We start from the raw sequence: 25,282 nt of genomic DNA on the forward strand, positions 1-25,282 counted from the left end.
GCAGAGACAGCAGAGGGCATCAGGGCAAGGATGGGAGGAAAGAGGGACAGAGGCCAGTGTTGCCCGTGGCACCCATGCCCACCATTCAAGGCACCCCAGGATACCACGGCACACTGGCTGAAAACCACTGACCTATTCACTCAGCATTTCCTAACGAGGGAATCTTCCCTCCATCCGCAAAGGCGGGTCTCTTTTGGAGCGCTCTCATTGGATCCCTACGCGCCAGCCACGTGCGCAAGGGGATTCCGGGCTCGCTTTGGGGAAACAAAGCTTCCCTTGGCGGCTGCGCCCTGTTAGGGCATTTGCGCGGCGACGCCACCGAAAGCAGGGCGCGGCGCACGCTTCTTAAGTACGCACTTGCAGGGCTGGTGCGATCCTGCGCGGGCTTCCTCGAGAGTAAGCCCCTTTCTCAGAGGGACTTACTTCCGAGTAAACCCACGCATAGGGGTGTGGCGCGTGCTTTTGCGCCGTCTTTTCCTCCTCCACCCGCCAGACTTGCACACCTCTCCTCCTTTTTTTCCTGCCCCAGGAGATTCGAGTACCGGGGCGGGGGAAAAGAAGGAAGAGGCGGGCTGGGCTGGGGAATCGATCAATAATCGGACGCCGGAATCAAGGCACGAGGCCCCTTGTCTAGCGTTGCGCTTTAACGGTGGAATCCTGTGTCCGTTCCAATGAACTCAAGAGGATTGCCATCAAACTTTTAAAGAGCGGGGGCAGAGAATGAATGGGGGCAGATCCTGTAGTCTTAAGGGAGTAAGCCACCCTATTTCCATGACTGTGATTTCTTTTAACCCTGATTTTTAAATTGCTTGCAACCTGCCCTGCTGCCTTAACAGCGGCAACAACGATAAGAATAAGAAGAATACACTGTATCCGCCTGTCTGGCCTAGGGTTCGTTGCCAGAGGCACAACTCTTCCACCCGTCGCCATGCAGTCGCGGCGCTGCAATGCGTTGTCTTCAAGCTGAATTCCTGCTTCTGGTGGGAAGAGTTGTCCCGGGATCTTTGCCCCGGGACCTGATCCTTTAAAAGCGATCTTTACCTTTAGGCCAGAAAGCCACCATGCACGTTGTGTGTGCGCGTAAAAATCCCGAGAAAGGCAGAGTGGGAAGGGTCGATGGAAAGGAGGAGAGGGTTGGAACCGGATCCGTATAGTTTGCAAAGCGACGCGAGGAAAAGGAAATAGCGCGAATCAGCGCCGAATTGTGAGAGCGAAGAGAGCAACGGTGCAATTGGAAGCTGGGGGTGAAACCACTGGGGGTGGGCGGGCTGGAAAACGGGGTGTATTTGTGTAGTTAGGCGTTAGAAAACCTAGACCACGAAGGCGGCAGGTGTTCCCCGCACTCCTCGTTGGCGGAAAAGCCGGGGAGCTGCGCCGTCTGGGAGAATTCGAAGTGAAACCGGACCGGCTGCAAACTCTGGAGCAGGTGCGGAGGCGCAGCCGCCGGTGTTCCCCGAGGCCCCTCATTGATCATGGCTCCGTTTGCGTGGCTTTTTCCCGGACCCCCCCTCCCCACCCCGGGGGGGGGGGGGACTCATCCTGGCCCCTGCTTCTTCCCAGGCGGCGGGAAAGGAGCTTAGCGCAGTAGACCAAAGTCCAGAAGCAGCCGGCTCTTGCGCGTGGAGAAGCGGAGCGACCCGGGAGCGCTCTGCAACTTGCAGTCCCACGGTGGCGGGACTGATTCACTTCGGATCCGCCCGCCGTCGAGGTATCGAGATGGGTGTTTCGAGGGCGGGGGGAAGGAGCCACAGACCCCTCCCTCCCTCTCACCCGGTTGCCACCCGTTTTGGCTTGCAGGGCTCCTGCTGCACTTGAGATGGGCCAGGAGGGGAGGGGTCTCTACCGTCGGGGACAAGGCTCGGGGCTCAGGTTACAGCTCAGCTGGGGGGCAGGGGGGGGGGGACGGGGACCTGGGCATATACGCTGGCTGCTAGAAGGCAGAGGGGAGCATAAAGCCGCGGTGCCTCAGCCCGGAGCACACGACGGCAGCAGCAGAGGGACTTTCTGCTGGGCCTCCGGGGGGGACTTTGGATTCTCCTGCTGTTTCCAAAGAAAAGGGAGGATCGGCTGCATGAAGGCTCGGTAGCCACTGGGGGAACTACCATCACCACCTTTTCCTCCTCCACCACCACCATCACCTCCCTCCTCCCCGCAAAGGTCCTGCATGTCTAACATTTAGACATGTTCAGCTTTGTGGATTCAAGGACTCTAGTGCTCCTAGCAGCCACGCAAGTCATTTTATTAGCAGTTGTCAAATGTCAGGATGAGGATATACGTAAGTTGCACCGTTCTTCTTCTCCATCTTCTTCTTCTTCTCCTGCTGCTGCTCCTCCTTCTGAAAGAGGGCGAAAAGAAAACCTATCCGGATGAGGTGGGGAAATAACAGGGAGGGGAGAGGTGTTTAAAAAGAAAGATCTGGAGCAAAGACCGAGAGTTTGAGGGTTTGCACAATTAAACTTTCTGTTCCGAGTTGGCCTTCCTGTGCTTGGATTTCTCTCCTTTGCTCACCAGATTCTTTCCTTCCCATAAAAAGCTTCTCTCCATCATCTCCTTTGGTATGAGATACTGGTATGCCTGTTGAGGGGGAGGCTGCACTGTGGTGCCTGCTTGGTCGAGAAGAGAGCTCCGCTTACCACAATCCCAGGGTTTTCCCATTTCTTCTGCCATTGGCCTTTCAGGGTGGGGGATAAGGTTACTTAAAGAGCCGGCCAAACCATTATATTCCACCCAGGACTCTATCCCCCACAACCCCCCTAAGTCAGAAAGACAGAGCTCACCCGAAAGTGGTGGAAATGCACTTTCTGCCTGTGGTGGCCGCGAAAGAGTTAACTGAATGTGGTGGCGATGGGTTCAAAAGGGGATCCAGACAAAAGAGAACATTGGGGTTAGACAAGCAAGACTCTTTGCCTTCTCTCCCCCCCTTTTTTTCTCTTTTTTTTACAAAGAAAGATCTTTGTGCAGAAAAAATCTGTCCTCCCCTTTTGCTCCCTCCCCCAATTCAGTTAGGGATGTGGAGTAAGGTGCAGATGGAGATCCCAGGGAATTTGATAGCTAACAGATTTTTTTGTTGTTGTTGAAAGGAGCAGAAGGGAAAATCCCCCCCCCAACTCAAGAGGCCACCTGAAGGGTGCAAAGCATTCCAGAGACACATCAGTCTAGTTTGCTCTGTTCTCTCCATCTCTCTCCCCCTCTCCTACCTCCCCCCCCCCCAATATATGCATGAACAGCACATGCATGCAAAATTTAAACCCAGGGAAAAAATGGTTTCTCTTAAATTAGGTGGTGGAAGATACAGTAGTTTCTTCCTTGTGGCAATGTCCTTTCCCTGCTCCCCCCATTCACATTGCATATATATATTAGAATATATATATATTCTAATGAATTACAAAATAATCGCAAAATGTGATACTACGAAAGACTGCAACCATACAGTCAGGGCTGTCCCTCCCCCCCTACCCAGAAAGCTTTTGTTGTCTGGGATATTATTCAGGGATGGAAGACGGAAACTTTATTAGGTAGAAAGAACTTTTTTTCCTTTTTTTAAAAAAAGCTCATTTCTTTGGGTAGGTTCCCTATTGCTCGAATTCCACGCCTGCCTCCGTATGCTCCAGACTGTAAATCAATTGCAGGGAATAGAGCTCGAAAAGCAGGGTGAGGGTGGAGGGAGGCCTCTTGCTTTGGATCACAGGCCATGCTTTATTTTTCTCAGCTCGAGCTTCCAGAAAAAGAAGGGGGGAAAAGACAGGGGGAGGCCAAGGAGTTGAATTCCTTTTTGCTCATGTGGAGCAAATCTCTGCAGTTGAGTTTTCCAAGTTAGTAGCAGAAAGGGCCAGTTGCGGGAGGTGGGGCCGTGTACCTGCTAGGGGCAGCCAAGCAGCGGTGGTGTCACCAGTTCTGGTTTTTTCCCCATTCATCCTCTGTGAGAAGATTACTGGTAAGGCTCTGCCCCATGACCAGCCTCCCCTAGGAAGGGTTCTGGGTTCAGCCATGAGCTGGGGTGCCCTGTGGAGAGTTGTCCTTGACCATCTCTTTGGTAGGTGCTGTGTTATGTCAGTCAGGTACCCTTGCTTCTGTTTAAAGTTTAGACAATTGTGATCAGCTGGCCTGACTGCACAGCAGTGCAGCTTAGCACATCCATTTCCCCTTCATTGTGTCCAGCGATTTCAGGTCAAGCGTTGAATTTCAGAGGTGTGTGGGCAAGTAAGGGAGCGCAGATATCGCCCTTCACCTTTTTAAAAAGGACCTATTGTTGCATTCTTATGAGCTAAGGAGAGAGTGGATTTGCCTATAGCGTTGCTTTTTCACTCACTGTTACCTTAGCACGCCTTTTGGGAGTCTCGCCTTGTATTTATGTCTTTTATTTTATTTTTAAAGTGTGCTCCCAGGTCAGGGAGCGAGCTCAATTCCCGCTCTATGAACATTTGTTTGCCTTTGGCGGCAATAGCTTCCAGATGCTGAAATGCTGCCCATATTTATTTAAACTAGTCCCTAACTGAGCCATGTGAATCGCGCTCTGTGTGCACTCGAGAAAAGCCCCATTCATGAGTGCGTGGGTCCCTTGGGCTCCTGCAGGCTCCCCCTGCTCAGGGCACAATAAGCCCCCTGTCATTTTGCTGGTGCTGTCAAGCCTTCACTAGGATGTGTTTTAGAAAGTGGGGGGTGGGGGTGGGGAAGAGGAAAGCATGTGCCAAAGGGGCACATTTTTAATGGGTTTCTAGTGACCTCTTCCCTACCACGATCATTTCTATTTAAGTCTCCTAATGGGGGATAAACATGGTCAGTTCTTCTGATTAGAGCACCGGGGTTTCTGCCATCTATTACTCGTGCCTTGCAGTTCCAAAATGCACCCCCCCTTGCCAACTTCAAGATCTCACATCAATTTTGTCTACTGCTGCTTAAAAAAACCTAAACCACTCGCTCCTTTTTAATTGGAAAAACAGCTTTAGTCCTCTTCTGCACATACAGAGAGTCAGATAGGGTCGTTGCTCTTTCTTGGGCGCACTCTGCTGTCTGTGTCCCAGATGAGAAGCATTTTAAAAGGGTCTCTATCCTCACCCCTTCCCCACGATTGCCAGGTGGCGGCAGTTTCCATTTTGGCCAGAGGTTACAAACCTGAATCGACTATGTGGCCTAGTATAACGCTGTTCTGACTAAGAAATGGCTGATCGGTTTGAATTTCTTGCACACCAGAAGTGCACCCAAGAATTCAAGCTGCAGAGCTAGTAGTGCCAGACCAGGCTCAAGCATGTAGGCCTTCGGGAGACTTTTTAAACACCAGATTTTTTTTTGTTTGGGACACTTGTTCTCCTCTGCATCCCCATCATCTGCCAATTCAGCATTCTTGCTGCTGTGGACAGAGGTGTGTATGACAACTGTTAAAAGATGCGCTGAAGTTGAGGCCGAGGCAGAATTGGGCCTAGAATTTGCCAGATGCCCTCTCTGAAAGTGGCATTCCACACGCTGTGCATCCAGGCAGAGTGGCACAGCGGGCAGAGTGTTTCACTCTGCGACAGAGCCAGGTTCAAAATCCTGTTCATCTCTCAGAGAGGCAACTAGGGGGCGAGTAGCTATGACCCTTGCCTAGCCCTTACCTCACTGAGAATTACCTCACAAAGGGTTTGTTGTGAGGAGCAAGCAAAGTAAAGCTATGTCCTGCCTGGAGCTCCAGAGATCTTATAGGAGGAAAACCTCCATGATTCTACAGCAGGGGTGCAGAAGAGCCCCTGGGCCTACAGACATTGTTGGACTACGACTCCCATCATCCTTTATCACCATAAGGGGCCATGCTAGTTTGGGCTGTTGAGAAGGTCACAGGCTCCCCATCCCTGTTCTGTAGTGTCCTGGTAAAGGCTCTCAAACCAACATTGTGAGAACTGAGGGGTCTTTGTGTGTTTGTATGTGTGTGTGTGTGAGAGAGAGAGAGAGAGCACATTACTAAGCCCCCCCCCTTTTTTTTGCTTCTGGATAACACTGCCAAAATATCATAAATCTGGGGAAGATGGACAGATGTCCTTGAATGGAGCCAGTCTGGATCAGAAGAGGCCACCTTTGTGTTCATTATTTAGGATTGCTATAACCAATGCTGATGTTATGACCCTGTTTCTTTCTCTCTCCCCTCCTTTCTGGTTCTTTTTCCCTTTTCCCTTTTTTTGACTCTTTTGTCCCCCTACCCTGCTCTTTCCCTCCCCTTCTGGCACAGAGGAGGCAGGCAGCTGTGTACAGAGTGGGCAGAGGTATAGTGATAAAGATGTGTGGAAACCTGAGCCCTGCCGGATCTGTGTCTGTGATACCGGGACTATCCTCTGCGACGACATAATCTGCGAAGAACCGAGAGACTGTCCCAACCCTGAGATAGGCTTCGGAGAGTGTTGCCCCACCTGCCCAACTGACCAGCCTGCCACCAGTGGTCGTAATTTATTTATTTCCATTCCATATAAATAAATTACTTGAGAGATAACAGCAAAAAAAAAAAAAAAGGGGGGGGGTGTTTCCTAAAGGCCATGGATGCAAACCACAAAAAGCTCTGCAGCATCCATGGCAACTGCTAGGAAAGGCTACTTCTCATAGTTGGTAAAGCAGTTTCATGTGCAGAAAATACGTCTTATCTTATTTGAGTCATAGTTTACGTGAAGGAACTTAGATGGGTAGCAGTATTGACAAAAGATTAACTTGTCCATGTAAGCAAGCCCATAAAATAGGTAGCCCACAGTTGTTTACTTAGCAGAGTGTCTCTGTGTTTGTGACACACTGATGGGCTAAAAGGAGAAAAAAAATCTGCCACTTTACAGAGCATTTCCTGTCTGGTCCCCTGGAGAAAAGTTTCACTCCTTAGAAGTGACCAGATAAATGGTTTATTTTTATTTTTAAAAGGCTGGTCTGGTAAAGTACCAGATCCTCAGACATGCAGCCTTGAATCAAGCTTTTCTGTGGCCCACTTGCCATCGCTGTATATATTTTTGTGAGCACGAAGGAAATGAGAAGAGCATTGCAGTGCTTAAGTATATGATACTGTGTCTTCCCCCCAACTGCACCGTGTTTAGCTGTGATTTCCGTGTCAGAAATTACAGGGTGAGCTGGACAAGGACAGTTCCTTTACAGTTTCACTCGGATGAGAAAGGTCTCATTAAACCACCAAATTAAACCTTTCCCCCCTTAATGGGGTCTTTTAAACGTGACTTGTCCCATCCTAAACACATTAGGGGCATGTAAAGCTCCACTTAAATCAGTGGGATTTGCACAAACTTTATTGTGTGCAATCCAGAGAACGCTAAATACAGTAGTGATAATAAGAAGGTTGATGGTAAATTATAGTGCTTTAAAATAAGTGCCTCCAGTACATCCCCCCCACCCAGTTATAATGCACCCAAGTCCTACTGAAAACAATGGAATTTGAGCGTTTCTTAATCCCATTAATGTCAACGTGACTTTGGCATGCCTGCTTTTTCAGGATTGCAACCATTCTGCATTGCTCTTCAGCCATTTCCATTTCATGTGCTGGCCAGAGATGTGAAAAAACCTCTTGCAGAGTGTAGGCTTTGGAGCTAGTAGGAGTGAAACACTATCCTCATTTTTGGGGAACCAGCTGCAGTGTAAAACTATGGAAGATGTTGGCAGATACACCCCCAACCACGTTTTACTCCCTCTACTCTTGCAGCCCCTTGATGCTACTGCCTTAAGGGACTCTGAGATTTTATTTTATTTTTTAAATAAAAAGAACCAGCAGCTCAAGATTTAGCCTTGTGAGAAAATAGACAGTCAGGAAGCGAGGGGGTGGGGGCCAGCTTTCATACCTGAGATATTGGGGGTGATTAATAGTGCTTTGCTATGTCTCAAAAGTGCTGCCCAGGAGGCATGGTTAGCAAAGTGACTGTGATTTTTAGTTGGTGCAAGGAAAGAATCCAGCATTATTTCAGGTTCCAAAAACGGTGTTCTTTTTGTATGTGTGTGTAATGTGACCGCCTTCGCTCTATCCCAGGAGTCATGTTACAATTAGAAGTGGCCTTTTTTAACCCTTTTACCTTTGAGGCTCCTCTGCTTCAAAAAGTAAAACAAATGACAGTGTGAGGCAGCCGGAATGAGTAAAGGGTTGAGCCTTGCAAAAGTTAACTGTGTCCCTTCCGCAATGTTTATTTGCTGTTAAGCTGAATGTGGCTTGTAACTTCTGCATTTTGTGTCACTCTTCCTTTTTTAAAAAAATGAAACAAAACATGAAAAGCATGCTTTCCTCTAAAACTTGTTGTTCTGTGCACATTTGTGATGGCTTAACAGATTGATCCTAATCATGCTTGATTGGCGACGAGTCCAACTGATTCGTAATTTCGGTGAGGATTTTCTTCCAAGGAAGTGAGCTTAGGTTTGGAATCTGTCTCACATCTCTCAGTGAGATTTGCAGCTGCAACCTGGGCACATTTGTTTGGAAGAAACTCCCACTAAGTTCTGTAGGACTTAGTCCCAAATATGTCTGCATAGGATTGCAGCCTTAGGCATGCGTACTTGTGTGCAGGATCATGGCCGAATGTGCGCTGCTGCTGCTGCTTTGATAAACAGAACACTTAATTCCAGTGGGGCAAAATGGAATTAAACTGAGTGCTCCTGCAGTATGGCTTTGAACATGCAGCGATTGGTTTGGAATCTTATTATTCCGCCTGTGCTTTCCTGCTCTGCCACTTTGCATGGGGCTTTCGTTCCAAGTGTAAAAGTCCTGTGCCTATAATTTTCCTGGGGCAGCAGTATCTCCAGCACAGCGGATGGGTTTAGAAAAGCACAGCATCTCCTCACCACCACCATCGAGTCACAGAGCCTCTTCCCTTATCTTCCTGCCCGCCTTGTCTTAGTGTGTGCATCTCATGCGTACGGCTGAAGGTAGTATAATGCTCATAAGATTTATGGCGACATGGTTCTAATGCTTTCTTTCTCTCCCCTCCCCCCGTTTTTTCTTATCAGGGCAACCTGGCCCCAAGGTGAGGCAACTGAATGCTTTATTTAATTGCCCCCCAGGGGGTGCCAAATTTTACTTGTGGCGTCAGCTCCTGTTGCCTTTGACAGCTATCTGACCTGTAGATTTCTTTCATAGTTTCAGTATTTCGACTCTTGCCTTTGCTTTTCTTAAAAAGGTGGCGTATCAGTGGAGGGCATTAACAGGGCAATAATTCTTACCGCTTAAGATGTCCTAAAATGATTTGCCTGCTGATTTCTGCATATCGAGATGCTGTCTAAGGCACAGGAACATGTCAAGTCGGCTGCGCTGTCAGTCCCTTGCTGCACACATTCATTTGGCATATAGAATGTACCTCATTTCCTGTCCCCCGCGAAGAACAGAAGGAAATCTGGAGAAGCCAGTGGAGCTACTGCAACAGATGGTTATTGTGAATTATTGCAGAGCCGAGCTGTCTCATGGGCATGAAATGTGAACGGCAGTTCTCATATCCCAGACCTAGTGAAAAAGCCGAAATGTTTCCTTAACTTAAAAGCAATGAATACTTCCATTGACTTAAATAAGGCCATTCAAAACTTAGGCTAAGTTTATGCATACCTCTTGTGCAAAATTGGGGCCCAGATGTTCTTTACCCCTTTCAAGTACACAGGCCTGCTTACAGTTGCACAGTGTTTCAGGCAGGGAGTCTAGATAGAATGTCAACATTGTGCATGAGTTGAACACAGGGCATCATTTGTGTGTAGGGGAAGCCTGGCTTTGGTGTTTTGTTCCGTTGTCCTGTTAAACCTTGTGCACACTTTGCATTTTGCAGGGACAAAAAGGAGAACCTGGCGATATTAAAGATGTAAGTGCTACACTTTCTGTGTCCACCTTCCTCATCCCTTGAATGCTGTCAAAACAAAATGTGCTTCCAACATAACCAGCTTTTTCTTTCTCTCTTTCTCGCTCTTTCCTGTCCAGGTTGTAGGACCAAGAGGACCCCCTGGACCACAGGTAGGGAACTGAGCTCCTCTGCTGCAATATTTTAATGTTTTGGAGGAAAATGTTCACCAAAATATCTAACTGAGTCTCTTGTCTCCACCTGGTTTAGGGACCTTCAGGTGAACAAGGACCAAGGGGAGAACGCGGAGATAAAGGAGAGAAGGTAATGCCAACTTCTCACACATTGGGCAGAGGATTAAGATGGAGATCCTATGCCATAGCTGTCAACATTTCCCTTTTTTAAAGGGAAATTCCCTTATTCCAAATAGGATTCCTCGCAAGAAAAGGGAAAAGTTGACAGCTATGTCCTATGCATGCGTTCCAGGGAGCGAGTCCCTTTGTACACCATGGGACTTACTCTTCAGGAAACATGTATAGGATTGCATTGTACATCACGACTGAAAGCACCTGACTTCCATTCTCAAGTCTTGGCTTTGCTAGTTTTTAAAATATCAAACCTGTCATATCTTCAAGTCAGGGGCATCTTGATGATGATTTACACACATTAAAGTGTTGATTTTGGAAAGTTAGTTGTAGAAGGTACAAGATGAGCACTTAATAGTCTGTTTTTTTTGTGCCTAGGTGAGTCAGGGAGTAAGGTTTCAGTGTTTTTTCAAACGAGAATGAGTGATGAAATGGTTAGTGTTGGATTAGGACTGGGAAGAACTGGGTTCAAGTTCCCCTCACCCATGAAACTTACTGCCTGACCTTTGACCAGTTGCTATCATTCAGTCTAGCATTCCTCATAAGGTTTTTGTGGTGGTAAAATTTTGGGGGGAGAGGCGGGAGTGGAGCATGGTGGGAGAGGATCGTCAGTGCCACCCTGAGCAATGTACCTGGAGTATTAAATATAAGATTTGTACCTGTGAGAATAAAGCATGCTGTTGTGTGCAGTCTTGTAAACCAATCTGCAAAAGTTGCATGCCCGCACAGTTGCTTTACTGCCTCAACTTCCCACGGACAACTATGATGGCTCTTTGTGGTACGTCGAAGGTCTGAACTCGTTTCTGAATTCATAAGAGCTTTTCTGCCTTGTCACCTGGAAACAATGCTTGCTCACCATAGGCAACTAGGCAAATATTTTTGGAGGAATTCAGCATTGTGCTATGCTGATCATTCCATCACTGCAAGGCGGAACAATTTCCCCTCTTCTCTCCACCCTAGGGAGGAAGTACAGTAGTACTTTGTTTTGAGTCTGTCCCGTTTAGGGTCCTTTTCGTCCAACATCCGCGGCAAACCCGGAAGTACTGGAATGGGTTACTTCCGGGTTTGCTGCTTGCGCATGCACAGAAGCGCTAAATCGCGCCTCGCGCATGCGCAGAGCAGCACTTTGTCAAGCGTTCCTTTCGTCGAGCGTCCGGGGCTGTAGTATTCTTTTGTACATCTTTGTTCCTTGGCTGTCTCTGTTGAATGGATAGGGCCATCCCCAGCATGTGAAACAAGTCCCTGTGCGCATCACATTTTTGGTCGGAGAACATGTTTGTATTTTAGGGTGACTCAATAGGCCCATAGTTTTCAGGTCATGAGAAGTAATAGTTCAACTTTGCTCTGTGCCAGCCTCATCTAAACGACTGCACCCAATGTTGGGTACTTTAAGAAGGAGGTAGACAAATTGGAAATGGGTTCAGAGGATGGCAGCAAAGGCGATGAGGGGGTGGAAATCACATAGAAGGAGGCAAAGGGTTGTTCTCTGCTGCCCCAAAGGGCAAGACTAGGAACACATCTGCACTATACATTTAAAGCAGCATCATACCACTTTAAAACAGTCAAGGCTTCTCCCAAAGAATCATGGGAACTGTGGCTTGTTCAGGGTGCTAGGAGACCCCTGTTCACCTCACAGGGCCTACAGATCCTCAGAGTTCCCTGGGAAGAACAATTGACTGTTAAACCACTCTGCAATCTAATAGGATTATGTTACAGGGGAGTAGATTCTGCTAATGGTCACAGCAGTCTGACAGTGGAACCAGCTCCAGGTTCGGTAGGTGGGCTCTCTCTTGCTGGAGATATTCCTGCAGAGGCAGGAGAGAGACACCTGTCAGGTAGTGAGAGGGGCTCTAGCTTTGAATTCAGTGTATTGGGCAGGGGCTTAAACTAGAAGTTTCTAAAATCAGTCTTTTTCAATTTTAAAGAAGAAAGGAGCTTCCCAAAGCAGTTTATGCAAATGCACACAACCGAAGGGTCCATTAGGGCCATCTCCTGCATCCTAAATAGGTTTCCCCCCTAGAAAATCTGATTGTTGTGCGATCATAAGTATACACAGGCCACAGATTGCTAAAGCAGAGCAGTAGCATGTACTGGCATCACTGCTGAGCATTTTTACATTTGTGAGCGTAACAGTTATTTGGACTGGGCTGTTAATACACAGATGAAATTAACAGAGAAGACTTAGCAATATTTTAAGCCCACAATTCTATGAACCCTCAGGCCAACTCGGTGAGATTTACTTTTGAGTAGACGTGTCTAGATTCGGACTGTATAAGATCAGTGGCGTAGCGTGGGGGGTGCAGGGGGGCCCGGCCGCACCGGGCGCAACATCTGGGGGGTAGGGGGCGCAAATTACTTGCCTTGCCCCGGGTGCTGACAACCCACGCTACGCCACTGTATAAGATGCATGATACCAATTATGAGGGTTAATTGAACCGTGTGCCATTGCTGTTTTAAAACATGATTTTCCCTGTGTAATCTTGGATGAGATGATATAGTGGTTTATGATCTGACTTCCTTGGGGCGTTTTTCTTCCTTTTTTAAAATAGGGTGCTCCTGGACCACGTGGCAGAGATGGCGAACCTGGTACACCTGGCAACCCTGGGCCTCCTGGACCTCCTGGACCTCCAGGTCCCCCTGGCCTTGGTGGAGTGAGTATCTGCTTGATTCACACACCCCCCACACACAAACACACACACACATTTCATGTGTGGTTACAGAATGAAAAGAGCTCTTTCACTGTGCTACCTACCAAGAATTCCTGGTGTTCTAACTCTGCAATAAGCCTTAATTCAGTTCAGCATGCATAATATGCTACCTAAAAAATGCCACATATTCAGAATACAACAGACTGCTGGGTTTTCAATGGCCTAGATTGCCTTCTTTTGCCATTAGAGTTGTGGTTTTCAAACCTTGTTCTGGGAGGGTCCTCTGGAAATACCCACAATAACATGCGTTTCTGCAACAAGTCAGAATCCCTTGAAACACTGTCTAACTCTTCACTGCCAAGCTTATTTTGCCAGAAGTCATCTGCAAGGGAGTGTTGGGTATTCTCTAGAGAAACGCCACCACTATCTCTGAGTGGTGCGAGATTCATGGGGTTCCAGGCATTTACCCAGGCATTTGTGTTTCCTTTTGAATGAGGTACAGTGGAGATTGTAGTGTCTTTATTTTATTTTATTTTTATTTTTTATTTATACCCCACCCTTCCCGGTTCAAGAACTGGGCTCAGGGTGGCTAACAACAAATTTAAAACACTTAATTATAATAGCAGCATAAAATACAGTATAAAAACATTATTAACAATAAAATTCAAAAATCAGATAATCCCCAGGGCTAGCTGGCTGAATTGGTCCTACGTGGGCCAGCGAGGAGGCCAGGGGAGAATTAGCTGTGGGGTCTCAAAGCGGGTGATCTTCATAAAAGGGGGAGGGGCAAGGAAGAGAAAAAATCAGGCTGAATTCAAATTAAAGGCCAGGTGGAATTGCTCTGTCTTACAGGCCCGACGGAAGGAGGTTAAATCCTGAAGGGCCCTAGTCTCATGGGACAGAGCATTCCACCGGGTCGGAGCCATGACTGAAAAGGCCCTGGCCCTGGTGGAGGATAGTCTGACTTCCTTAGGGCCCAGGACCTCTAAACTATGGTCATTCATGGACCTTAAGGTCCTCTGCGGGGCAGACCAGGAGAGGCGGTCCCATAGTTACAAGGGCCTTATGGCACATGCTTTATTTAAACATATGTACAACCTGAGCCTATGATAGAGGGGTTCACAGCATTGACACCCCAAGTGGGTCTTGCTTCTCTATAGCCACAGAAATCAGGCATCTCTTTCTTTCATAGGCTTCAGCCTGCTTCTTCCTCCAGGTTCTAGCTTACCCTTATACAACTCAATTCTGGCCTTTGTCTTTTCTAACAAATAGTGAGTTGAGGGAGCCCCTCCCTATTTGTCTGGCACAGAGCCACTTCCTTTGATACCTTAATGACCTATATTTATAGGGCCATTATATATATAAAAAAACACTTTTCTGGCTATTCCAGCAATTTGAATCCTTCCTTAGATTTTAACGCTGGATCTAGGAATTAGAAGGGTCTTGGCATACAGCCCACTCCCCCGCCCCCCCCCCCAACACATAGCAATACATTCTCAGTTCATGCAAGATGGACAGTGTTCTCAACAGGCTGCTCAGCCCTAGCAACACTGTCGCTGCAACCCATTGCTAACTGGCTTCCCCAGCTGAAAATTACAGTTCCAAAAATTTCCCTGAAATAGACATAACTGGTTGGTGTAGCCATTAATCTTCTGGGTCTAGTAAAGGCCACCTAATGGCCCTCAGAACTAGAGTTGGCGAGGCAAGTTGGGTGTAATTAACTAGGAATGAATTTAAGGTGCTTTGTGGAGAAATTTACAAATGTATTTTGGACCCACAATGGAGTATGGAAATAGGTATGCATAAGACTACAGAAATCAGAGGGCTTATGCACATCTAATTCTATACTGGGCAGTATTTCTGTAAATATACTTTGAATTTCTTCCAATCTTCTTCCACCGACTCTTCTCCCTGGTCTCGGATTCTGCCAGTCATTTCCGCCAATTCCATGTACCATTCCCCTCAGTCTTTTGTGGACAGGGTGGTAGAATTAAAATGTTTTAGGGAGTAACTAATCTTGAGGTTGTACCTTTGGACAGAGGCGTAGCGTGGGGGGGTGTGTCCATGGGGGTCCGTGGCTCTGAGTACAATTTCATGAGGGGGCAGCAGGCTCCTTCATCAGAGCCTGGCTCTGAGTGTGAAGGAGCTGAGGCTTGGCTGGGCACTTGTGCCCGGCTGCAGCTCGGCCCCGGGTCAGGCCTGACCCGGGGGAGGAGAGCAGAGAATGGGCGCCAACACTGCCATCCACCCTCCTCAGCTGCTGTGCACCTTGCACCCGGCTCCGCCACTGGGTCAAACTGGTGGGCATACGCTCCGGCACTGCCTTTGGACATGCATCCTTGTACAGAGGTGTATTCAATGGTTTCATAATAGGATTAATAAATAAATCTGATGGGGTTGTTCTGCTCTCCTCAGAATGCATTGTTGTTGTTGTTTAGTTGTTTAGTCGTGTCCGAGTCTTCGTGACCCCATGGACCAGAGCAGGCCAGGCACTCCTGTCTTCCGCTGCCTCCTGCAGTTTGGTCAAACTCATGCTGGTAGCTTCGAGAACACTATCCAACCATCTCGTCCTCTGTCGTCCCCTTCTCCTTGTGCCCTCCATCTTTCCCAACATCAGGGTCTTTTCCAGGGAGTCTTCTCTTCTCACGAGGTGGCCAAAGTATTGGAGCCTCAGCTTCACGATCTGTCCTTCCAGTGAGCACAGGGCTGATTTCCTTCAGAATGGAGAGGTTTGATCTTCTTGCAGTCCATGGGACTCTCAAGAGTCTCCTCCAGCACCATAATTCAAAAGCATCCATTCTTTGGCAGTCAGCCTTCTTTATGGTCCAGCTCTCACTTCCATACATCACTACTGGGAAAACCATAGCTTTAACTATACGGACCTTTGCTGGCAAGGTGATGTCTCTTTAGAAAAACTTAGCTTTTTTGGAGCTAAGTTTGACCTGTTGGTGTCCATTTTTAAGCTACACTTTCTAATTATTCCAAGTGCACTTGAATATTGTTTAGATTCAGTGATGTAGCTCTGTGTTCCAGACACCCTGTCTCTAGATATAATGAACAATGTTTTGTGCTTTTGATAACTTGTTGGAAAGTTTGTGTATCACAAAGTTGATTTCTATCCTTGCAGACCCCCCGCTTGTTTACTGTCGTGGAAAACACCAAAACAAGGACTTGATAATAGGGTGGGCAAAAAAATACAACTTGCTTCTTAGAAAGCCCCCTTCCTTTTTCTGTCCAGATGAAATTCCGCCTAAAAATATCACCCTATGTCTGGAGGTATAGTCCCCCAGGGAGAGTAAAAAAATGTAAAACGAGCTTGCCCTAATTTCTTCCTCTGTGATGTGGGCATGCTTGCCCATCAGATACTATGGGAAACTCTGGACTTTTCAAAAGACTTCTTGTATTCCTCATTGTGTGAATGTTCTCCGTCAAATCACATCACGTTCCACTGAAACTGACCACGTTCTCTCTGTGCTTTATCTTTGCAGAACTTTGCTGCTCAGATGGCTGGAGGATTTGACGAGAAAGCAGGCGGCGCTCAGATGGGAGTGATGCAAGGACCAATGGTAAGGGCCACAGGAGAGTCCCCTAGTCGTTTGAGCTCATGTGTGCGCGACAAATGTATATTGCAGGGGTGGGTATACTGTGACTCTCCAGATATTGTTGGACTACAACCCAGCCAGCACTGCCAATGATCAGCAACAATGGGAGTTGCCCAACTTTTTAGACTAGTGGGCGCTAGACACAAAATGGCTGCCACGGAGGGAGTGTGACATAACACAAAATTAGCAAGGTAGCCACTCCTGGCAATCTTATGCTTACCGTGGAAAGTCCTGCAGGCCCTGATTGTGGAGATCTCTCTCTCTCTCTTTTACACACACACACACACACACACACACACAGACACACAGATGCTGTTGCTGTCTAATAACAACCAGAAGCATTCCTCAGTATCATGAAATATATACAAGGTAGTTACACCATTTTCATTGCACAGAAATTGCTTAGAAAGTACCTGCATATTTCACCTCATAACTTTCTTTCTCGAAGGGCTAGAGCTCTTTTAAAAATGAAAGCTCAAAGTCTCGGGCACCTGCCCCAGGGGTGCCACTGGAAGCCTTCTGGTTTGGCAATTTCTGATGTAGAGGTCCATTGGTTCCTCACCCCAGATATATCTGGTGTATTGGTTTTATGGCAGCTGGCTGCCATGGGATAATGTTCCATGAAGAATCCTGGCAATTGTAGTCAGTGGCATAACATGGGTTGCCAGTGCCCGGGGCCCATGCAGAGGAGGTGGGTGGAAGGCAGGGAAATGGATGGAGTACGCATGTGAATACTAACAGCATCTGCGTCACCCAGGAGATTACAGCCACGGAAGTAACAAAAGAGCTGTTCCGTTGTCTAGAGAGGTCACTTCTTGGTTCACATGGAGAAGCCATCAGCGGCAAAAGTGTGAGGCAGCACCAGGTGCTTAAATTTTGCGCCCCTAACAAATTTGCACCTGGGGCAACCGCCCTGTGGCCCCTCCCATACTGTGTCACTGATTGTAGTTTAGTGATGGTGAGAACGGTCTGTTAAGAGACTTCTAGCTCCGCTCGCACAATGGTATTTTCCTAGGTTCTCTGCAGACAGTGCCCACCTACAGGGTTTTGAGGCTCTCAGGCGAGACCCAGGGCTTCATTGGGCCTTAGCCTGAAAATGGTGGGTGCCTTGGGGCTTCTTGGGTGGCTGCCCCATACAAAATGGTGGCACTGTTGAGTAGCGCTAATGGTGGATCATCTATTGGTCCTGTAAACTTCGCAAATGCTACCCTTGGAGCCAGTCTATTCTGGGGAGCTGGAATTGTCACGTTCAGTTGATCAGAGATTGGCCTAGTAAACTGAGATAGGTGTGAGCTTCAGGGACCTGCACACAGCCGTGTCACTCCTTCCTTCGCGAGAGTGATGAAACAAGAAGCTATAGATAAGCATAGCTTCAGGTCATGTCCAAGGCAGGACTACGGTTAATGACTTCCAAGCTAGCCAGGCTTCAGAAACCATCTTCGAATGATGGCTTTACATTTTGGCTTGTGTGAAAGCCGTTAAGCCCAGTTTCCTCGTTCAGATGTAGTAGGAAGCTGTGGTTGACTGCAGCTTCCTGCCTTATGCCGGTGTCTGAGACTTATTCATAATATTGGCTTTTTAAGACAACATTTGATTGTTGGAATGTGACCAACTACTAGTGGATATTATATTTATGTTAATTACTACATTTCTATCCCACTGTTCCTCTAAGGAGCTCAAGGTAGCATACATGCCTCTCCCCTCTATTTTAACCTCAGCCACAACCCTCAAGGTCACCTGTGATCTTTATGGCCATGTGTGGATTTGAACCTGATCCTAGTCCAGCACACTTAACCGCCACACCTGCTTTCAGTTAAACCTGTGAGGGATATGTGCTGTAGGCTAGGCCAAGAGCCTCATTTTACATTAGAAAATGCTTGACAGAAGATGCATTTTGCAGAACAAAATAGAGAAATTACGAAAGACATCAGTGAGACCAGTCAGAGTTCAGCCATCTTGAGAACTAGGTATGATGTACACCTGGGCCATAATCCTTAGCACATTTTGGGGTTGGAAGTGGTGGGACTTCCAATGAGTAAATGTTACAGGAGCTCTTCCAAATGGCCCTAAATTTGTAGATCTGGTATGGTGCTGTGTGTGTTTGATTCCTCACCTCTGATCCAGACATTCAGAGTGTTTTATAGCCCATGTTAGTTTCTCTGACTGAAAGCTACAGCAAAACAGACAAGCAGACACCCCATGTACCATTTAGGCTCTCCCAAGGTACAATTTGAAGCCACCTGAGGCCACCACTTAGGTTTGGTCATACGAGCCCCATGTACAGTGCCTTGGGTTCTGTGATGGAAGGAAAGTGGGATATATAAATGTTAAGAAAAGTAAATAAAATGTTCCAAGGTAACCATATGTCAGGAGTGCTCTGATGGTGTTTCCTGCTTGGCAGGGGGTTGGACTCAATGGCCCTTGTGGTCTCTTCCAACTCTATGATTCTATGAACACTGACACCGTGTGTATAGATCTATCGATAGATAGCTAGATAACATTTTATTATTATTTGATTTTTAAAATTTATTTTTAAAAAATCTCTTCGGATACTTTCAGAAGGATGCTCAAGATGGTTTGCATAAAATAATACATTACAATAGGGAAGGGGAAACTTGTGACCCTCTGGATTGTTGTTGGACTCCCACAGCCATCAGCACCAAACAGCATGGTCAATGGTCAGGGATGATGGGAGTTGTAGTCCAGCAACATCTGCAGGGCCACTTGTTCCTCATCCCTGCACTGCAATAATACTGGGACTGTTTCTGTCCCCTTAAAATAGGGTAGCTGAGTCACCAGCATAGCTGCATTTGGCCCAAAGGAGCTATAGCTTTTTCTTGCAGCACCTCAACCAGCATAGTTTTATTGAAGCCCATAGAGTCCAATGCATTCCTGATGTTAAGCCAGAGTGATGCCATCAAATCTCATCGCCACCACCTTCCTTTGTACCCAGAGTTCCAGAAAACCACGTTTCTTTTCATTATCAATTAATTTTATTGCCTAACTTACTTTATAAACGTTTGTTGACCTGCTATTCCAAGATTGTTCAAGCAAGCTGCTTTAACGGAAAGGCTGACTTCTAAAGAGAGAGAGAGAGAGAGAGAGAGAGAGAAAAGGTCTACGGGCCTTTGCATCGCTTGCCAGAACTTCCCAAGCCATGTGCCAAAAGAGTTGAAACAGATGATTATGGACAGGGAAGTAATAGAGAGATTTGTTTTAAGGGGCCGGGTCACTGTTGCACTTGGACCGAGAGCTGAAGTATGCAAAGACAGACAGCAGCTACTGTTCTTCAAGATCCCACAAGACTTCCAGCAGGAAATTTCTACTCTCTAGCATTTCTTGGCAAGCAGTAAATGAAATTCGGGCTTAGTAAACATGGACAGTTTCCAAGGGAAAGCGAGTGTGTGTGTGTGTTTTCACCGCCGAATGACTTCTATAAATACAAATAGCCCTGGATGCTACAAAGAAAGAGAGGGAGAATTAAAGAAGAAGCGGCCATTGAAGAAGCCCTGCTCTGGTTCTTAATGCCTGTACAGCCAGGGCCTAGTGTATCTCTTGTGCTGAGATTGTATCTTCCTTTCTTTTTGGGAGGGTAACGATTGCTTAATTTAAATTTTTTTTTTTCTATTATAGGGACCTATGGGACCACGAGGCCCTCCGGGACCTCCAGGATCTCCTGTAAGTATCAAAACCTTTCAACTCTTTTTTGGGTGATCTCTCATGTTTGGAAGAAAAAAAATGAGGCAGACGGAAGAATTTCCCAAGGGGACCACTATGTATCTGTGCTCTTCTTTTCAGGGCCCTCAAGGATTTCAAGGCAGCCCTGGTGAACCTGGTGAACCTGGTACTGGCGTGAGTATCTAGGAAGTGCGCATGTTTGTGGCACAATTCATGCTCTCGTGTTTTCCTCCTTTCCCTCTTGCCACGATGCACCTGCAAATCCCCTCTTTACTTCTGGGATCCTCAACGTCCTGAGAAAGCCTGTCTATAAAGTATCAATCAAAAGCTCTTAGCTTAGGGGTTCTCAAAAAGTAAGGGCACGAGCAAACTGAAAAGATTTATTGAGCTTTGCAGTTGAAGTCAGGTCTAAGTGCCAGTGTGGTGTAGTGGTTAAGAGCGGTGGACTCATAATCTGGGGAACCGGGTTCGCGTCTCCGCTCCTCCACATGCAGCTGCTGGGTGACCTTGGGCCAGTCACACTTCTTTGAAGTCTCTCAGCCCCACTCACCTCACAGAGTGTTTGTTGTGGGGGAGGAAGGGAAAAGAGAATGTTAGCTGCTTTGAGACTCCTGAAGGGGAGTGAAAGGCGGGATATCAAATCCAAACTCTTCTTCTTCTTCTTCTTCTTCTTCTTCTTCTTCTTCTTCTTCTTCAACAGTTATCCCATGGAGAGACTTTGCAGCTTTTCAGTTGTGGGAGAATGACTAAGGGTGGACATGATGGGGTTTTAGTGGATTGGAGAGGAACATAAAAAAGATAAGAAGAGCCATGTTTGTTCAGGTTTAAACCCCACCTAGTCCAGCATCCTATTCTCGCAGTGGACAACCAGATGCCTCTATAGCAGTTGTTCCCAACTTTGGGTGTCCAGCTGCTTTTGGACTACAGAACTGACTGAGCAGGGAGAAAAGGAACAAGTGCTCGGTCATGGGCAGTTTAAATAGCCCGTGCCACGCCCACGGACTGTCCGGATTGGACGGCCTAGGGATGACGTGGCTGAGGACCAACCAATGGCGCAGGGGCTATCCCACCCCACACGCGTGGGGAGGGCTTGCTCCCAGCCCGCAACGTCATCTCCCCCCGAGAACGGGAAATGGCTTTCCCATCATCCCTAGCTAGGGATGATGGGAGTCGTAGTCCAAAAACAGCTGGAGACCTAAGGTTGGGAAGCATGACACTCTTCCCCACTTGTGATTCACAGAAACTGGTATGGAGAGGAATGTTGCCTCTGATATTGAAGGTACTGCCTCTCTCATCACAGTCCATCATACCCACGGTGCCTCACTCTGAGGACAGACCAGGACAGATGTTCTGGAGAGCCCCACAGGGGTCCCACCAGCTGTGGATGGGCAATAGAGAGATATCTGGTTTTCAACATCGTGATATATCACCAGCTAAACATCCCAATATACTGATATATCACAGTGTCTGAAATAAGGATGGAACTATGTAGAGGCATTGGCTGGCTTCACAGTTTTCCCCACGTTGTGATTTGTACATAGCACACACACATCGTGATTCATGTTATATTGCCAGGTCAAATGTTATAAAACAGATATCGCAATATGGACTTCGAACCAGTTTTGGACGATATATCGCCCAGCCCTACTGGAAAGCTAGCCAGGTAGACATATGATGGCTGATCTGTGTATGATCTGGTTCCCTTCTGATCTGCCACCTAAGGCATGTGGCTCAGCATGGCTCATGACCCTGGTGCCAGCCTGTTGCTGTTTTTTAATCAATGTTCTCATTGGAAATGTATTCTAATTTAAAGAATATTATTGTTGTTATCATCATCACTTGCTAAATTTTCATACCGACCTTCATCCGAGAATCACAGGGCAGTTTGCAATGTAAAAACACAAAAATACATGCCATAGTAACAAACAAAGACAATAGCTCCTACCTGAATATATCCACCAGGTGAGAGGCTTTGATTGACTGCAGCAAATGTACTTGAACCCTAGGACTTGGCCCACCACTGTTAACCATATGGTGTGCTCAGGGTAGTAGCTGGCCACTTATGTGCAACGACCAGTGGACTTAGGTGTCCAGCATTGTGAGGACTGCAGAGTGGGTTTCCTGTTTTAGTAGTTTCCAGGCTCAGGTGTAGAAAGGGGTGGAAATTGTTCATGAGCATTCTTCCCACGGATCCAGCAGATTAAAATGTCATTGATGTAGCTTAGGAAGCAAAGAGCAGCTTAAAAGGTTCCAAGTTGGCCTACGAACTTGTTGGCATAAGGGAATAGACAAAGCAGTTATTCTGTATCATTGTGGATTGTGACCCTCCGTCTATCTCTGAGTGGGATGTTGGTCCACAGGGCTAGTACATCTATAGTTGCTAGGAGATTGTTTTCTGGGAGAGCGTCAATAGATAGTGGTTTCTGTAGGAAGTCTGTGGTGTCCTACAATTAACCCAGAGTTCTAATGTATTTCTACATTGCATATGAGAACAATGTTGTGGTGGGAGACAGCCTGATGTGCAGGAACAAGAAGTGATCCTTGACATGTGTCTACTACTATGTCAGCTTTGTATAAGGATGAGGAAGAAGTTCATCTCCATTTGCATTTTAAAGCAAATCTGTATTGTGCTATCTCCCTGTTAAGGGACGCAGGTGGCGCTGTGGTCTAAACCATAGAGCCTAGGGCTTGCCAATCAGAAGGTTGGCGGTTCGAATCCCTGCGAGGTGAGATGCCCATTGTTCATTGGTGAGCTCCCATTATTCGGTCCCAGCTCCTGCCCACCTAGCAGTTCGAAAGCACGTCAAGTGCAAGTAGATAAATAGGTACCGCTCCGGGGGAAGGTAAACAGCGTTTCCGTGCGCTGCTCTGGTTCACCAGAAGCGGCTTAGTCACGCTGACCAGAAGCTGTCTGCGGACAAACGCCGGCTCCCTTGGCCTATAGGGCAAGATGAGCGCCGCAACCCCAGAGTCGTCTGCGACTGGACCTAACGGTCGGGGGTACCTTTACCTTTATCTCCCTGTTACACTCAATATTCCTGGTTGCCACTCCTGGGGTGGAGAAGTGTAGGGAGAATACATGGGTGAGTCTCAGTAGCGATGGTACGATGTGCTGCCTACTGTGGTGAAGATGGGTGGGGTTGAGGCACTGGTGTGGTCAGCGCAGTGCAGATGCGCTGGCAGGAGCGCTGGATTGCCTTTACCAGCACATTTGCACTACACTGACCTCACAGTTGCCCCAGCCCTCTCCATCTCAGCATGCAGTAACTGCACAATCAGAGGGAGGTCAGGGATGAGCGGCCTCACTGTGCCATCTACTATCTGACTTTTGTCACAGCGATGGAACTTGATGTGACGCTGCTGCTTCGATCAGCAGCTCTGTGTTGAGCATCACATCTAGTCAGGGCCGGCCCTATCATTAGGCAGTGTGGGGCAGATGTGGGGTGTTGCAAAACAGCAGCAAGTTGTTACATAACGGTGCTATTATTGCATTTTTACTATCAAGGAAGGGGAAGAGGCACTTGTGGGATTTTCTGCCCTAGATTTCTTCCCCACACCTTGATAAAGAGCATTTCTTAATTGCTGGGAATCTATTACATACTGTCCAGAGCAGGTGCTACCACCATCTGTTTGCCAACTGGGATTCTCCAGTACTGTACCATGCAAAGTGTGAAGCAGCTGTCTCTGACGCTGAAGATGTGCTATGTGACATTTTGCCTATGTATTGGATAACTTACAGGTCACTTTGTATAGATCAGGCATGGCCAAACTTGGCCCTCTAGGTGTTTTGGGATTACTATTCTCCATCATCCCTGACCACTGGTCCTGCTAGCTAGGGATGATGGGAGTTGTAGTCCCAAAACATCTGGAGGGCCAAGTTTGGCCATGCCTGGTATAGATATAGATATATTCTCTGGTGTGCCCTTTTTACCTGATGAGGTCCTGTCTGAGTACACTAGCAGTTCAGAAAGGAAACTGGCAAGGTAACAAATAGATAGGCCTTCTTTGTGGTGGCACCTTGTCTGGACAGTATGTTAGGTAGGAAGGCTTATGAACCCTGATCCGTCATGAGTATGCCCTCATGTCCTGCCTGTGGGATTCCCAGAGGCATCTGGTTGGCCGCAGTAGAAACAGGATGAACTACTAGGTAGGCTTTTGGCCTTTGTGCTTTTAGAAAGATGGATAAAGTTTTTGAAAACTTTATTTCAGATTGCTTTTGGCAGCAACCATCTGATTTGCTTGTTCTTAAGTTTGTGTTTATTCTTAGCTGTTTGTGGCTCTTTCATACCTTGTTGTTTACAAAATTGGGGATTTTTTTGGTGGGATGACTGTTTTAATGAATTTTTATCAAATACCACCTTGAGTGGCAGCTGTCTGTGTGTGTGTGTGTGTGTGGTGTCATCAAGCTTCAGTAAGAACAGACAGTGACACATAGTAGTGGAATCTAACTGTGTATTTTACTATAAAACATAATTAAGGCCTTGAGCCTCCAAAAATTGTCAGTTTTCTTATCATTAATGCAAAAAACAACTCCTACAATTATTAACTCTTCCCTCACCTAGTACTTTTGAATAGGCATTACTACATTACTGATTATCTGGATTTTTCTTTTCAAAAATAAAATAAAGCTACTGTTTACTTTTTCTGAACGCTTTTAAGCCACTTTGGGTACATCTTAATGGAGAGAGTTGGATATAAGTGAGATTAACATATCTTCAAAGTGGCTTTATAAACTTCATTTGAGGAAAAAGCAAGCAATAAAATGACACACTAAAGAACAAAACCAAGCATCGGGAATGGCAGTTTAAAGCAATAGCAAAATCAGCTGTGAAGTAGGGCACAAGTTAAAGACCTTTAAAGATGTCTTCTTGAAACAGCATCATTTTCAGCCTTTGTCTAAAAAATGGGGATGAAGGCATGTCCTCCTGTGGGAGACCATTCCACAATCTGGTGCCATACCTGAAATAGCAAGGTATTTCTTTCTTTATTAATTTTGTATCCCGCCCTTGCTCCCAAAGGAGTCCAGACTGACCAATGATTCTATCTGGTGGGATAGGGTAGAATAGTAAAATAGTAAAATGTTTATATTGGGCTGATTTCTGCTGGTGGCTAGAACTATGATTTCAGAGTTTTTGGAGGCTCGTGGAAAAAAGAGTGCAGCAATGAGCCCTCTTTAACCAGTGTGTTGTGTGTGTGAGACTCAGGAGCTGCCGAAGTTGACTTTTGCCAATTTT

The 25,282-nt window shown here is 46.9% G+C and overlaps 2 protein-coding genes across 9 annotated transcripts in view; one reads left to right on the forward strand and one right to left on the reverse strand.

Annotated features, from left to right (window-relative positions):
- CSAD (cysteine sulfinic acid decarboxylase) overlaps nucleotides 1-25,282 on the reverse strand; it is a 742,174-nt gene that overhangs the window by 667,433 nt on the left and 49,459 nt on the right. The gene's annotated exons all lie outside the window — the stretch shown is intronic.
- COL2A1 (collagen type II alpha 1 chain) overlaps nucleotides 252-25,282 on the forward strand; it is a 99,389-nt gene continuing 74,358 nt past the window's right edge. Inside the window, exons 1-10 of one of the 8 annotated variants that reach the window (XM_083427277.1) lie at nucleotides 1,897-2,275; nucleotides 6,200-6,406; nucleotides 8,944-8,960; nucleotides 9,747-9,779; nucleotides 9,896-9,928; nucleotides 10,026-10,079; nucleotides 12,670-12,771; nucleotides 16,257-16,334; nucleotides 20,004-20,048; nucleotides 20,169-20,222. In XM_083427277.1, coding sequence (XP_083283403.1) covers nucleotides 2,182-2,275; nucleotides 6,200-6,406; nucleotides 8,944-8,960; nucleotides 9,747-9,779; nucleotides 9,896-9,928; nucleotides 10,026-10,079; nucleotides 12,670-12,771; nucleotides 16,257-16,334; nucleotides 20,004-20,048; nucleotides 20,169-20,222 — 717 coding nt within the window. In that variant the 5' untranslated portion in view covers nucleotides 1,897-2,181. Of the gene's footprint in view, nucleotides 754-1,047; nucleotides 1,427-1,598; nucleotides 1,709-1,896; nucleotides 2,288-6,199; nucleotides 6,410-8,943; nucleotides 8,961-9,746; nucleotides 9,780-9,895; nucleotides 9,929-10,025; nucleotides 10,080-12,669; nucleotides 12,772-16,256; nucleotides 16,335-20,003; nucleotides 20,049-20,168; nucleotides 20,223-25,282 lie in introns of those variants that run through there. The other 7 variants (XM_083427276.1, XM_083427281.1, XM_083427283.1 and 4 more) reach the window with 7 other exon arrangements.

Source organism: Podarcis tiliguerta, assembly GCF_965153285.1.
Source record: "Podarcis tiliguerta genome assembly, chromosome: 2".
Classification (NCBI taxonomy): domain Eukaryota; kingdom Metazoa; phylum Chordata; class Lepidosauria; order Squamata; family Lacertidae; genus Podarcis; species Podarcis tiliguerta.